Source organism: Protopterus annectens, chromosome 4.part0 (genome assembly GCF_019279795.1).
Source record: "Protopterus annectens isolate FY-2018-M chromosome 4.part0, PAN1.0, whole genome shotgun sequence".
In the NCBI taxonomy this organism is placed as follows: Eukaryota; Metazoa; Chordata; order Ceratodontiformes; family Protopteridae; genus Protopterus; species Protopterus annectens.
In genome coordinates, this window is record NC_056733.1 from 784,885,885 (window position 1) to 784,899,072 (window position 13,188).

The 13,188-nt window shown below is 40.9% G+C and overlaps 1 protein-coding gene across 4 annotated transcripts in view; it reads right to left on the bottom strand.

The window, feature by feature from the left end:
• Positions 1–13,188, bottom strand: part of TOP3B (DNA topoisomerase III beta) — a 1,356,925-nt gene that overhangs the window by 948,989 nt on the left and 394,748 nt on the right. For all 4 annotated transcript variants that reach the window (XM_044068737.1, XM_044068738.1, XM_044068739.1 and 1 more), the window contains one exon: positions 11,100–11,206. In XM_044068737.1, coding sequence (XP_043924672.1) covers positions 11,100–11,206 — 107 coding nt within the window. The remainder of the gene's footprint in view (positions 1–11,099; positions 11,207–13,188) is intronic.

The following is a 13,188-nucleotide window of genomic DNA, read 5'->3' on the forward strand; positions in this document are numbered from 1 at the left end:
GGGTAGGGAGTCCGTCAGCTCAGGGAGGAGGGAGTTTTTTTTACTCTAGTAGTTGGGCTGACTAAGGGCTTCTGAAGCAGGAAATCCCATAAGTCAGGACTGCAAAAGTGAAGCACAAAGAACATCATACTTATTAAAGTCAACAGACATGCAGAATGCAGAAAAAATGTTTGAGATACTCTTCTTAAACACTCAATTCTATATACTCTCCTACAGCTGATTTAAACTCTGCCAGATATTTTATTAACAACTGCTTAAGATACAACAAAGCTTTATGCATTAGATTCTTCAAACTGCAACCTCACAAAGACAGCTTAGTGATTTCAGTTCAGTACATAAAAATTCTGATGTTGAGCTATAAAGAAAGTACAGTTGTGTACACTTACAATAAATGTAGATGTTTGAGTGTATTCACTGTTGCAGTCATTACATTTGGGTTATCCTGCTGGCAGGTTGCCCTCAGACGGCCTGAATTCCAAGGTCTTGGGTCCTGCGTCGGCTGCTGTCGCCTCTTCCCTGATGTCAGGTCATCAGGGGTATAAAAGAAGCAGCCGACGCCATTTTCTTCAGCTTTTCTTGCCCCAGATGTCAGGTGCCCCCTAAAAGGGGAGCCAAAATTCATATATATATATATATATATATAAAAATACATACACCAATATAAACTTTACCTTCATCTACAAGCAAATATACCACATAGGTTGTATAAATCAGAGAAGGAAAGAAAAGTTCCAGCAGAAAAAAAGGGGGATGGCGGGTGGGTAACCTGGACTGCAACAGTGAATACACTCGAACATCTACATTTATGGTAAGTGTACACAACTGTACGATGTTCTTCGTGTTTCAATGTTGCAGTCATTACATTTGGGTAGAGTCCCAAAGCTATGGTTGGGAGGCTGGAGCTAAACAGCATTAGCAGTGACTATGAGGCTCTGCAGAACTGCAGTGGCAAAGCCTGCCCTGGATTTAGAGTAGAGTGGCAGATGATAGTGCTTTGTAAAGGTGTGCACTGAATTTCAAGTAGCAGCCTCTAATATGTCTTTGGTTGGTACTCCCCTGAGAAAGGCTGTTGAAGTGGCTGCAGCTCTGGTTGAATGTGGCCTAATGCCCTTAGGCACTGGCTTGCCATGGTGTAAATAGCAGAAACTAATGCAGTACCCTATCCACTTTGAAATAGTCTGCTTTGAGATAGCATTTCCTTGTGATCCTGCAGCATATGCCACTAGTAATTGCTGTCTTCCTGAAAACTTTGGTTCTGTCCAAGTAGAATCTAAGTTGTCTGTGTATGTCCAAAGAATGCAGAATTCTCTCCCCCTTGTTCTGTGGATTTGGATAAAAAGTTGACAGATGAATAGTTTGGTTAAGAGCCACACTGGACACCACCTTAGGCATAAATGTTGGGTTTGTCCTCAGAGAGACCCTGTCTGGATAAAACACGATAAAAGGTTCCACAGCCATGAGTGCCTGTAGCTCTGAAACCCGTCTTGCAGAAGTTATTGCTAGGAGCAGAGCTGCTTTCCAAGATAAAAACTTTATGTCAGCAGTAGCAGCTGGCTCAAAAGGAGGCAGGGTGAGTTTTTCCAAGACATAGTTGAGGTCCCATGCAGGCATTGGTGATTTCCTTGGAGGCCTTAAGTTTTTGGCTCCTCTGAGGTACTGCTTTAATAAAGGATGAGAAAATATTGGTGGATCTGTATTGTAATGAGCCGAAATGGCAGGCATGAATTTTAATTGATGAAAAAGATAGGCCTTTGTCCAGCATCTCAGTTAAGTATTGCAAAATCTGAGGAATATTTGGAACAGCTGTATCAGTTCCTTGTGCCTGGTTCCAAGCACAGAATCTCTTCCATTTTCCAGCATAAGATTTTCTAGTACTAGGCCTTCTGGCTTCCAAAATGACGTCAATCACAGCTTTACTGAGAGGTGTGTTTTGTATGCTTACATTATCTTCCATGCTGCCAGGTTTAAAGTACTGAGTTGGCTGTGCAGGATCTGATTGTTTTGCTGGGACAGTAGATGAGGTATTTGATGTAAGGTCCAAGCTGGGCATTGAGACAAGTTCTTTAGGATTGGATACCAGTACTGGCATGGCCAGTCTGGAGCAATCAGTATCATCTTTGGCTTCTCCTGTCTGACCTTTAGGAGTACTTTGGGGAGGAGAGGCAGTGGAAGAAAGGCATATACTGATAGGTTTTTCCAGCTGAAAGACAGGGCATCCACTTTCAATGCTTGTCTGTGATAAGTCCTTGTGCAGAATCTTTTTAGTTGGTAGTTGTGAGGGGAGGCAAATAGATCTATGTCCGGGCATCCCCATTTCCTTGTTATCATGCTGAAGACTTGTGGATCCAGCTGCCACTCGTGGGGATCCATGAGGTTTCTGCTTAGTTCTCCTGCCAGAGTGTTTTCCTTTCCTGGCAGGAATTGTGCCTGCAGATGTACTTGGTAAGTCAATGCTGTGTCCCACAAAGTCATGGTTAGTCTGCAAAGGGGGTAAGAATGTGTGCCCCCCTGCTTATTTATATACCACATGACTGTGGTGTTGTCTGTCTTTATCAGTAGTTTCCCGGATGAAGTAGGTCCTTGAAGGCTGTCAGGGCATTTTGAACAGCTAGCATCTTCTTTTGATTGATATGTAGATGCATTTGGTTTGAGGACCATGTGCCCTGAATGCGGCTTCCTGCCATGTGGGCTCCCCAGGCATAATCTGATGCATCCGTCGTTATCTGCCTGGCTGGAGGTAATGTGAATGGCTGTCCCTTGTTCTGGTGACAAGCCTTTGCCCACCATTGAAACTCCTGTTGCAGGCAGGGAATGAGAGTAATCATTGTTTCCAGGCTGTGGCAATGTTGAGTCCAAACACTTTTTAGGTACCATTGAAGTTTCCTCATATGCAGTGTTGCATATGGAATTAGTAGGATACAGGGTGCCATGAAGCCCAAAGCCTGCAGAATTTTTCTTGCAGATAACTGGGCCTTTGTTGCCAACATTTGCCTTTGTTTGCCTGGTGTGAGATAAGCCATCTGGGCAGTTGTATTTAAGCTTGTACCCAGGAATATTACCTCTTGAGAGGGTACTAGTTTTGATTTCTTTTCGTTGACTGTGTACCCTAGGCATGTTAGAAGTCTTTTCACAAATGCCAGATGCTGTAGAAGTATGTCCTTGTTCTCTGCTTGAATTAGACAGTTGTCCAAGTAAGGATATATTTGTATTCCTCCTTGTCTGCAGAATGCAATTACTGGTGCCAGGCACTTTGTAAAGACCCTGGGCGCAGTAGATAAGCCAAAGGGCAGTGAAGAGAATTGGTAATGCATTGAGCCAGCCTTGAATCCGAGGTATCTTCTGCATGATTGTCTGATTGGGACATGCAGGTATGCCTCTTTTAGGTCTAAAGTCACAAGCCAAGCATTCTTGCCCAGCATGGGCAGAAGCTGCTGCAAAGTCAACATTTTGAATTTTGGTATATCCAGGAATGTGTTAAAAATAGATAGGTCCAGTATTGGTCTCCAGGCCTTGTCCTTTCTGGGTACCAAGAACAGTCTTGAGTAAAATCCTTGCCCCTGCTCTTGCGCTGGTACTTGTTGAATGGCCCCCATGTCCATGAGGGATGAGACTTGTTTTTGCGCCTCTGCCCATTGATTTTTTGGGAGATCTGGCCAGCTGTTTGCCTTTGGCAGGGTATGGAAGTGGAACTTGTAGCCTTGTGACACTATATTTAGGACCCACTGGTTCTGGGTTATAATGTGCCAATTTTGTGAAAAAAGTGCAAATTTTCCCCCTAAGGGTGCTGCCAGGACATAAGTGCTTGGTGCCGGCAGGGGGAAGTCATTGGGACTGTTTCCTGTATGGCTGTGATTTGCCTTCTCCAACTTTTGGAGGTAGAAGCACCCCATTGCTTTGACCTGTATGAAACTTGCAACTGGGATCTGCCCCTTTAAGGTCTGTCTGACACAGGAAAGGACCAATTCTTTGTAGGCCAGTGTCTACTAAACCTAGGTGGTTGTACTTGTAAAAAATCTTTGACAGTTTGCATAGATTTAGCTTTGTCCTTCATTTTCTTTAACACCTCTTCTGCCTTAACACCAAACAAAGTATCATGCTGTAAAGGTGTATCTAATAATTTTACTTTAACACGATCAGGCAGATTTTGTTCCTTTAACCAAGCATGCCTTCTAATTACTGAACCCGTAACTGTGGCCCTGCAGGAGGCCTCCAAAGAATAAAAACCACATTGAAAAGTATGCTTTCCAACTTGTTCAGCTGCATGCAATAAATCCTGCATTTCCTTGTTTTCTGCACATTCAGAGTTTAACAACGTTTTCTGTTTAAGCAATGCCATGACATGTTGCTGATATTTGAGCATATGAAACTGACAGTTTAAGGCCCTTATAGCCAAGGTAGCAGATGTGCAAACCTTTTTTCCCCATCTATCCAGTGCCCTAGAATCCCTGTCAGAGGGGGTAGGGTTTTTTGCAGCGGAAGCCTTAACCCCTTTGGGACCCTGTGAAATAGTTTCTGGGTCTGCAGCAGGGTTTTTAAAAAGGAATTTGTGAGAGTCAGGAATCCTGTAACATCTGTCAGGCTTAACAGGAGCTGGAGGTAAGGAGTCAGGGGTCAGACTAGACTCCGAAAACACATTCCACAATGTCTAACACAGGTGGAATGGCCAGAGGCCTGTGTTGAGTTAGTAAAAGGAAATCCCTGAGCCTCTTTTTAGATTCTGAAAAATCTTGGCTCTCCCAGTGGAAATGCTCCCTCATGGTATGCAAGGTTTCCCCAAAAGAATAGTCCTCTAGAGGAGAAGCTGAAGGTATAGATTCTTCAGCATCAGAATCCTCATGTGGGGGGGGGGGGGGGGGAGAATATTCCTGATCAGAAGAGGAATCAGAAGAAATAGAAACCTGATCTGAAGATTCATAGTCAGTCTCCTGCTTAGGCCTCTTATCTGGAGGGGGGATGGGAACCCCTGATCAAGGTAATGAAGTCTTCAGCCATTTTGAGCATCTGTTTTTTGGGCATAGAGGCTTGTCCATGTGGCTCTTGAGTTTGTTTCTTTGCTTTATAAGGTGCTTTAGTCTTTGCCTTTGAAGCTGAAGTCGGTTTAATGTAAAGATGTTTAGGTCTGAATACACCCTCAGAAGCCAGTGCCTGCTCAGTGGCTCCAGACCCATCTGAGGGAATAGTGTCCAAGGCTCCAATATCTTGAGTTTCCAGCGGCATAGCCGACTCCACGTGGGAGTCGGTTGCAGGCTGTGAAAGTGCCTCAATGAGAACCGGCGTCTGGCTTAGGAGAAGCATCGTCGCCGGTTTTGGACCTCGGTTGTTTATCTCTCTCCTTTTCTTTGCGTTTTTTGTGAACTCCGGTAGTTGGATGGCTATCCAACAACATTTCTGGATAATTAAACTTGCGTCCAAAACAGTTTAAAGCAAAATTATACCGATGCTTAATAGTGCGTTGGTTAAATCTAGCACAAAACTGACAACCAGAAACGTTGTGATCAGGGCCTAGGCAAGGAATACAGTAAGAATGAAAATCCTTATGAGTATTTGCTTTCCACAAGAAATGCAATTATTAACTTTTTATGACATCGGTCTGGAGCAAGATAAAAGTTTCCCCAACGGGGTACTTAGCTTTATTGAAGACTTCGGGTCTGAAACTCGAACACAAAAATCTTAGGAGTCGGCCGACCAGCACTTGTGAACTGCTTCTGCTTCGGGCACCGTGCGGCAAGAAAGACTGAAGAAAATGGCATCGGCTGCTTCTTTTATACCCCTGACGACCTGACGTCAGGGAAGGGGCGACAGCGGCCGACGCAGGACCCAAGACTTTGGAATTCAGGCCGACTGAGGGCAACCTGCCAGCAGGATTACCAAAATGTAATGACTGCAACAGTGAAACAGGAAGAACATCAAGCCCTTTCTCTGTATACAACTTATCCATTAAAAAAAATCCTTCTAAGAAATGAACTATTTGCAAAATTCTTATTTCTTCAGCAGTTCTAATCCAGAACCTTTCCTTCCTTCTCAACTGTCTTTCTAATTTCTGTAGTTAGCTGCTGAATTTAAACGTGCCTATATAAACAACTGGATTACTCAAAAAATGACTTTGCTTAACTAGCATACTTCCAAGTTATGCAACTAACACTTAAAAGTTCAACTAGTTCAGACTTGTTGAAATTAATAGTTCAGTTTTATCTCTTTCTTTCCATTTAAATATCTCACAGCTGTTCTGCTTTGTAATGTTAACTATATGCAACAACACTTCACTACTTTCTCGGAACAGCTCAGTGACAAAGCGGCAAGGTATACAAGGTAAACCATCAATTGCTGGACAGCAGCTGTACTGACTCTGGGTTTCTTGGCCCTCAGCTAATCAAGATGCATCATGTTCCTTCCAATCCCGCCCCTTCAGTTCTAGAATTGCAAGTGCAGTTGTTCACTAACAGAAAGTCTTAGAATAACTGCCACTTTACCAATTTTTATACATGTTAATAACATATGAAATTATATACTGCTTTTAAAGGAACTATTTATATATATATATATATATATATATATATATATATATATATATATACATACAGAGAGAGAGAGAGAATTTTTTTGTCAAACCATACCTTGCATCTAAAGTTCATCTGCAGCATGCAGATTGCTGTAATGCCATCCACTTTATTAGAGATGTACATTATTACATTTCTTCATCTTCCTAAAGTAACGGACAGCCCTGTTTATTATTTACATACACTACTGTCTTGGCTATAATTAATGTTTCCTTTTCCTTTGTTCCATTTGCTGTTTAAACACAGAAAAGGGTTTCACTATCAGTCTGTCTTGATGCATTCTGTTAAATGCACTTACAAGTTAAATGTGTACTATTTTCTCAATCACTATGACATTCCTTCAGCTTCGTAAATGTCATTTCTGCATCTGGACACACTACCCCTCCATGGTAGAAGACATGCAGGTACTGTCTACGTACTACATCTTGAACCTTAGGCCTTTCACTATGCAAAGTCTCCTACCTAAAATGAGCGTTAATTCTTCCCTTCTAGTTATGGTAGCAAATCATAGTCCATGAATGACAAAGTTTCCTCCATTTTCAGCGTCTTCTCCCCTCAAAATAATTTATTCAAACTCTTTTCTTTCAGTTGGCATGATTGGAACTTAGCCAAGAAAGCTCTGGGTTGCCTTATACATTGCTAACTACTCGGATAATCTTGATGTGCTCTCTCAAGCAAAATTTCTGGACATGCATTTCCATGCAACTTTTGAGGGAGGTCCCTAATGAAACTCAAGCAACTGTCTCCACCTCACATTTCAGGGATGCCTGCAAATTTCAAATTATCCATTCTGTCTTCCAGTTCGGTTACCTTCTCTAAGTTTTTCCGTGCTTTGCTTCAGTTACTGCAAGTTTCTTTTCAGTCAGTCATATCTTCTGTTAAAGTCTGCACTTGTCAGAATGACTTGTAAATACTTTTTTTCACTTTCCACAGCTCTTTTATCGTTGGATTTTTCAAATTCTCCCAGAGTCTAAATTATTTTCATTATTTTATTTTTTCTGCAGCTGTTTTCTGATCATCGACAATAAACGAATAACCGCACAAGAAACTAAAAAAAAAAAAACAATGCTGGAAAGCATCACACCAGCCGGTGTGGAAACACTATAAAACTTTATTCGATTAAGCGCTTTCATCTGGGTTTAATATTAGACTTCATCATAATCAAAAATCCTAATCACAAACACCCATTCAAATACTCTTGACACCAAATCTCATGTCAACTTAAAACCAATCACAAACTACAAACAATTAAAATGTAAACAGTTAAAATGTAATGTTGAAGTATCTGCCCCTTATCAATCCCTTAAATGTACATAATTAGGTTCATAGGTTCATAGGTTAATACTAAGCTAACTGCCCTTGCGAGACATTTTAAGCCTAGCCAATTATCCCTTGTGAGACTCAAACCCTGCACCTTGTGTTTGTAAGGCAAACACTTTAACTATTAGGCCACTAGGCCACCCCTATAATTATTATAATAAATTAAACAATGTAAGAACGTAATCTTAAAACACTAGAAATGGATACATGGTCATTCAGACCTGGGAAGATCGTGGCATTTAACTTTAATTGCCACCACAATTCACGAGATTTTATCAAATCTTCCCACAGCCCTCTTCTATTTTTATGAAACCTATCTATAATGAAAATTTAAACTGATGGTCCTGAAACTGAAGAATGTGTTTGTATAATGAACTATTTTTATTTTTGATGTCCAAGAAATTTTCATAAATTAGGTCCCTTAGTGGTCTTTTTGTTTTTCCTGTATAAAAAACTGCACATTGCTGACAAACAGCAGCATAAATCACACCCACAGAATTACATGTGTAGTGTTCTTTGGCAACTATTATGTTCTCACTGATGATTAAGTTGTTTTCAAATATATATTTAAACTGGGGGCAAAATCCACACTTCTATGTCCTTTCCTTCTTACTGCTACCATTGAAGAAATCACTTTCATTTTTCTCATAAATGTCAAAGACTTCCCCTTTCTAAAATCAAATATTCAGGGCTTCACCCAAAATATCTGTTAGATTATTAAAACAGGAAATAATATTCCAGTTTTTCTTTAAAATCCAAACAATATCAGAATGAGCACCAGTATACGTAATTACAAAAAGTTTAGAAAAATCATACACCATTGCTTCATGGTTGCCCACCAAAATAAGGTTGGGAATTGTACCACAACAATGGTACATGCATTCCCTCATTTCTTTTCATACTGACTTCCAACGTGATATCTTGAACTAGGTTTTCAGGATAGCCCTTTGACAAAAACATTTGCTTTAACTTAAGACACTGAACTTGAAATTGTTCTTCCTCGGACACCATCCGGGCTAACCTAACATATTGCCCTTTTACTATACCCTTTTCTGATATTCTGGATGGCAATTGGTATAATGTAACATGCTGTTTGAATAAGTGGGCTTCCTATAGATGTTACTAGTTAACCTTTGCCCACTAGTATCAATCCGGATTGTTACATCTACATAATGTAGGCAGGTGTCATTGTAAGAGGAAGTAAACTTAAGAAAAAGGGTGGTCATATTTAGATAAAATATAAATTCCTCAACTTCCTGTACTGATCCTTTCCAAACGATAAAAATATCATCCATGTAACGGGCATAAAGGGACCAAGGTGGAGAATCAAATACATTAAATTTATTTTCCCACTGTATTGGTACTGTGTTGGCAAATAAGGGGGCATATGCTGCCCTCATAGCTACCTCCTTCTTTTATAAAAAGTATTTGCCATCTAAGAACACATAGTTGTTTTTAAGTATAACTTACATAAAAATATTACAAATGTCTACCTCATTCTTACTCAAGTCAGTGTGTTCAACCATAAAATCATGAAACCAATCTAACCCCACATTGTGGAGAATTACATTAAACAAATTGACCACATCCACTGTTAGAAAACCAAACCTGGGTTAACATTTACATGTTTCATTTTGCTCAAAAAATCCCAGGAATCGTGATATAAATGTTGAAAAGTTTTCAGATATTTTTTCAACTTTAAATCAATATATCTTGAAAGGAGACACATCTCAGATTTAACAACATTGACTACGGGTCACATGGGAGATCAACCAAATCTTTGTGCAACTTAGGGATACCGAAAATACTTGGAACTACAGGAAATGTAACATTTAAAAAAGAAAACTCAGGTGTAATTTGCCCTTGCATGACCAAATCTTCCAAAATATAATTAATTTCTTATAACAAACATTCACAGCATGCAAAGTTGTAACTTCATAAAAATCAATGTCATTCAGGAGCTCAAACATTTTGCGCAAATACTCAGCTTCATTCTTCTGCACCATTGAGCAGGGATTATTTTTATTACTTCACTGTAGATTTTGCTGATTTTTATCAACTAGTAGTTCTGCAGTCAACACATTTTTATGTTCCTGCATGCCCTGGATGTCTGGCACACATTCCACTGCAACCACCATCATTTGCAGTGTCTTAATTTTAATTTGGTTATTTTTTCCAGTGAATTGGCACAAATCTATTTACTTTACTTCTCTTACAACTATTTTAAGCATTTTCTACCAAAACATACCACCAAATCTTCTCTACCACTTGTCCTAGAGACAGAAGCAAAGAACAAAACGTGGTAGTTCCTAGGCACCATACCAGGGGTCCACTAAATGAGTACACACTGATCTCTATAAACCCCTAAAAATAATGCAATGAGAGGCTACTGTAACAGATGTGGGTGCAGAACAAGAGAGAAAAAAGACTCGCCAACTGAAATGGCTCACAGTGCTAGATCTCCAAGTATAACTCAGGCAAGCTGACCTACTGCTGTTGACATGAGGGAAGGGTGGAATGACATGGCTTTACCAGCAAAACTCTTTTTGGGTGAAATGAGGAGGCGGATATGTACAGCAGCTGATTCTACATGAAGAACCCCAAATGGGGACCAGAGATCTCATGGGAGCTCTGTCTTCATAGGAATAGTTCAGCAGCATTGAGGGCTTACATCACCTGCACAATCACGCAAAACACCCTGACTCCCACTTCATGGTGAATGGCTGGTCAGTTATGGGAGTGTTAAGACTGTTAGGGACTTAATGGTTCAAAATTTCTTTGCCTCAGATGACGGACAGCTTCACTCTCTGCTGCTTGCCTTTTACCTCAGTAACAAAACTAATGGGCTGCACAGCTCTTGACTCACAGGGGAAAAATGAGCTGCATGTGAGAGTGGAGAGAGGGGAGCCTGGTCACTGTATCAAGAAGGGGGAGGGGGGAGAAATGGTTCACTGCTTTAGGGACTAAGTGCAGTGGTGACAACAGCAAAAGTAATTAGACAAACACTACAAATGAATATCCTGGGTCCAGTCCTGGTTAATTTGCTTATTAGCAGTATAAATAATGAATGACTGTTAGCAGATGATGCTTAAGTCTGCTACAGAGGAGAAAATGAAGGTTTCAGTTCCTCGCTCATTTAAGGGCACACTAACACTGTAGCAAGATACCAGCAATCCGAGGCTGCACTTTCTTCCTTCAATAATGTTTAACAATATTGTATACCTGTAAAAATTTCACCATGCTAAGTTTGGGGTTGGCTTCTTTCTTTTCAGTTGGTGCTTTGCTGAACAATTCGGCAGGGTCTACTTTATCCCAGTTGTTGTATTTTCCTAAATGAAAACAGAAAATATGTGTTAATTCTGGGAAAAAATGCCACAACACAGAAATTACTGAGAACTAGAGGAAAGACAAACATTTTAACATCCTTCATATTTTGTACCTTTATGGATCCAACCTCCCCACATATCAATCATGGTGCTACTTGAACTCTATCCAGTCTCAGGCAGGATTAGAGCTCAAAAGAGAACTTCAGTGTAGCTGTAAATGTGTCTCTAACCTACCTCTGACAGCTCACAGAAATAATTATTCATGAATGCAATTGCTTTTTCTTCATGCTACCAACTTCTTTTGCTCTGTCTGGGAGGTTAGCACATACCTGCCATGTTGTCAACCCAAAGATTCTTGCATCTTGTGCAATTTGGGGTTTCAACCGAAGTATGAGTGACTACAAATAATGGTCAAACCACCACACCAAAACTTCTGTCAGACACTGTACCCTTTTAATAGAGGCCAGCACAGTTACAGCTCCTTCTGAGCCTTCCTACACAAACAAAGCCAAAGTAGTACTAAGTATCTTATTTAGTGCCTTTCTGCAGCACGTACATCCCGAAAACCCTTTCCACTAAACATTTCTTGTCTGAATCCTCTAATGCCTCTTGCCTCTGCTTTGATTCTACTCCTGTGAAGTACTAGTCCTCATCTTATGCTTACTTTTCATCTGTTCCCTCCTCCAGTCATTCCCACCTTCCCAATCTTGACTGTTCAACAGAGCTTTGTCTTCCCCTTTCCCATTCTGCAGTTTATTTCTACTTAGTCACACTTCCCTGTTCTCGTTAGCCTGGTGCATCCCCACCACCTCAACCACAAGACACACAAAAACGTCGAAGGTTAAAAAAAAAAGAGGAAGCCTCTTTAAAAGAAAAAAATTCAAAGCCCTAACATGCACCACCACAGTCTCAGATTCTCAGCTGAAAGCCCGGAGTTTCCATTCTGTTAAACAGTTAAGCAATTTCCAAGTTTTCTGATGCAACAGAAAGTACAGTTGTGTACACTTACCATAAATGTAGACGTTCGAGTGTATTCACTGTTGCAGTCATTACATTTGGGTTATCTGCCTGCAGGTAGCTCTCAGCCGGCCTGAGTATCAAAGTCTTGGATCCCTGCGTCGGATGCTGTCTTTTCTTCCATGACATCAGGTCGTCAAGGGTATAAAGCATGCAGCCGACGCCATTACATCAGTTTTTCTTGACCCAGATGTCAGGTGCCCCCATAATGGGAAGCAATTATATACAAGGTTACACCTCCAACAAAAATCAAATACACCAGAAAGGTGAAATACACTAAACAAGAAGAAAGGTACAGCCAAGAGAAGTCAGGGGGCTGGAGGGAGGGTAACCAGGACTGCAACAGTGAATACACTCAAACATCTACAGTTATGGTAAGTGTACACAACTGTACTATGTTCTTCATGTTTCACTGTTGCAGTCTTTACATTTGGGTAGATTCCCAAAGCTAAGGAAGGGAGGAGGAAGTTAGAGAGCATTAGGACCAGCTATTAAGCCCTGCAAAATCGCAGTGGCAAAACCAGCTCTGGATTTAGAGAAAATAGTCAAGTGGTAATGCTTGGTGAAGGTATGTACAGAGCTCCAGTTAGCAGCATCTAGGATGTCCCTGGTAGGGACACCTCTGAGAAAGGCTGTAGAGGTACACGCAGCCCTGGTGGAATGTGATCTTATCCCCTGTGGGGTAGGTTTTCCATGGTGCTTGTAGCAGAAATGAATGCAATGGCCTATCCACTTAGAAATGGTTTGCTTTGAAATGGCCTTCCCCTCTGTCCCTGCAGCAAAGGCAACTAGCAGCTGTTCAGTTTTTCTGAGAGGCTTAGTCCTGTCCAAATAAAATCTAAGCTGTCTGAGCACGTCCAAAGAGTGCAGTATTCGTTCGCCTTTGTACTGTGGATTAGGAAAAAAGGTTGGCAAATGAATGGACTGATTAAGGGCCACACTGGATACCACCTTGGGCATAATGAAAG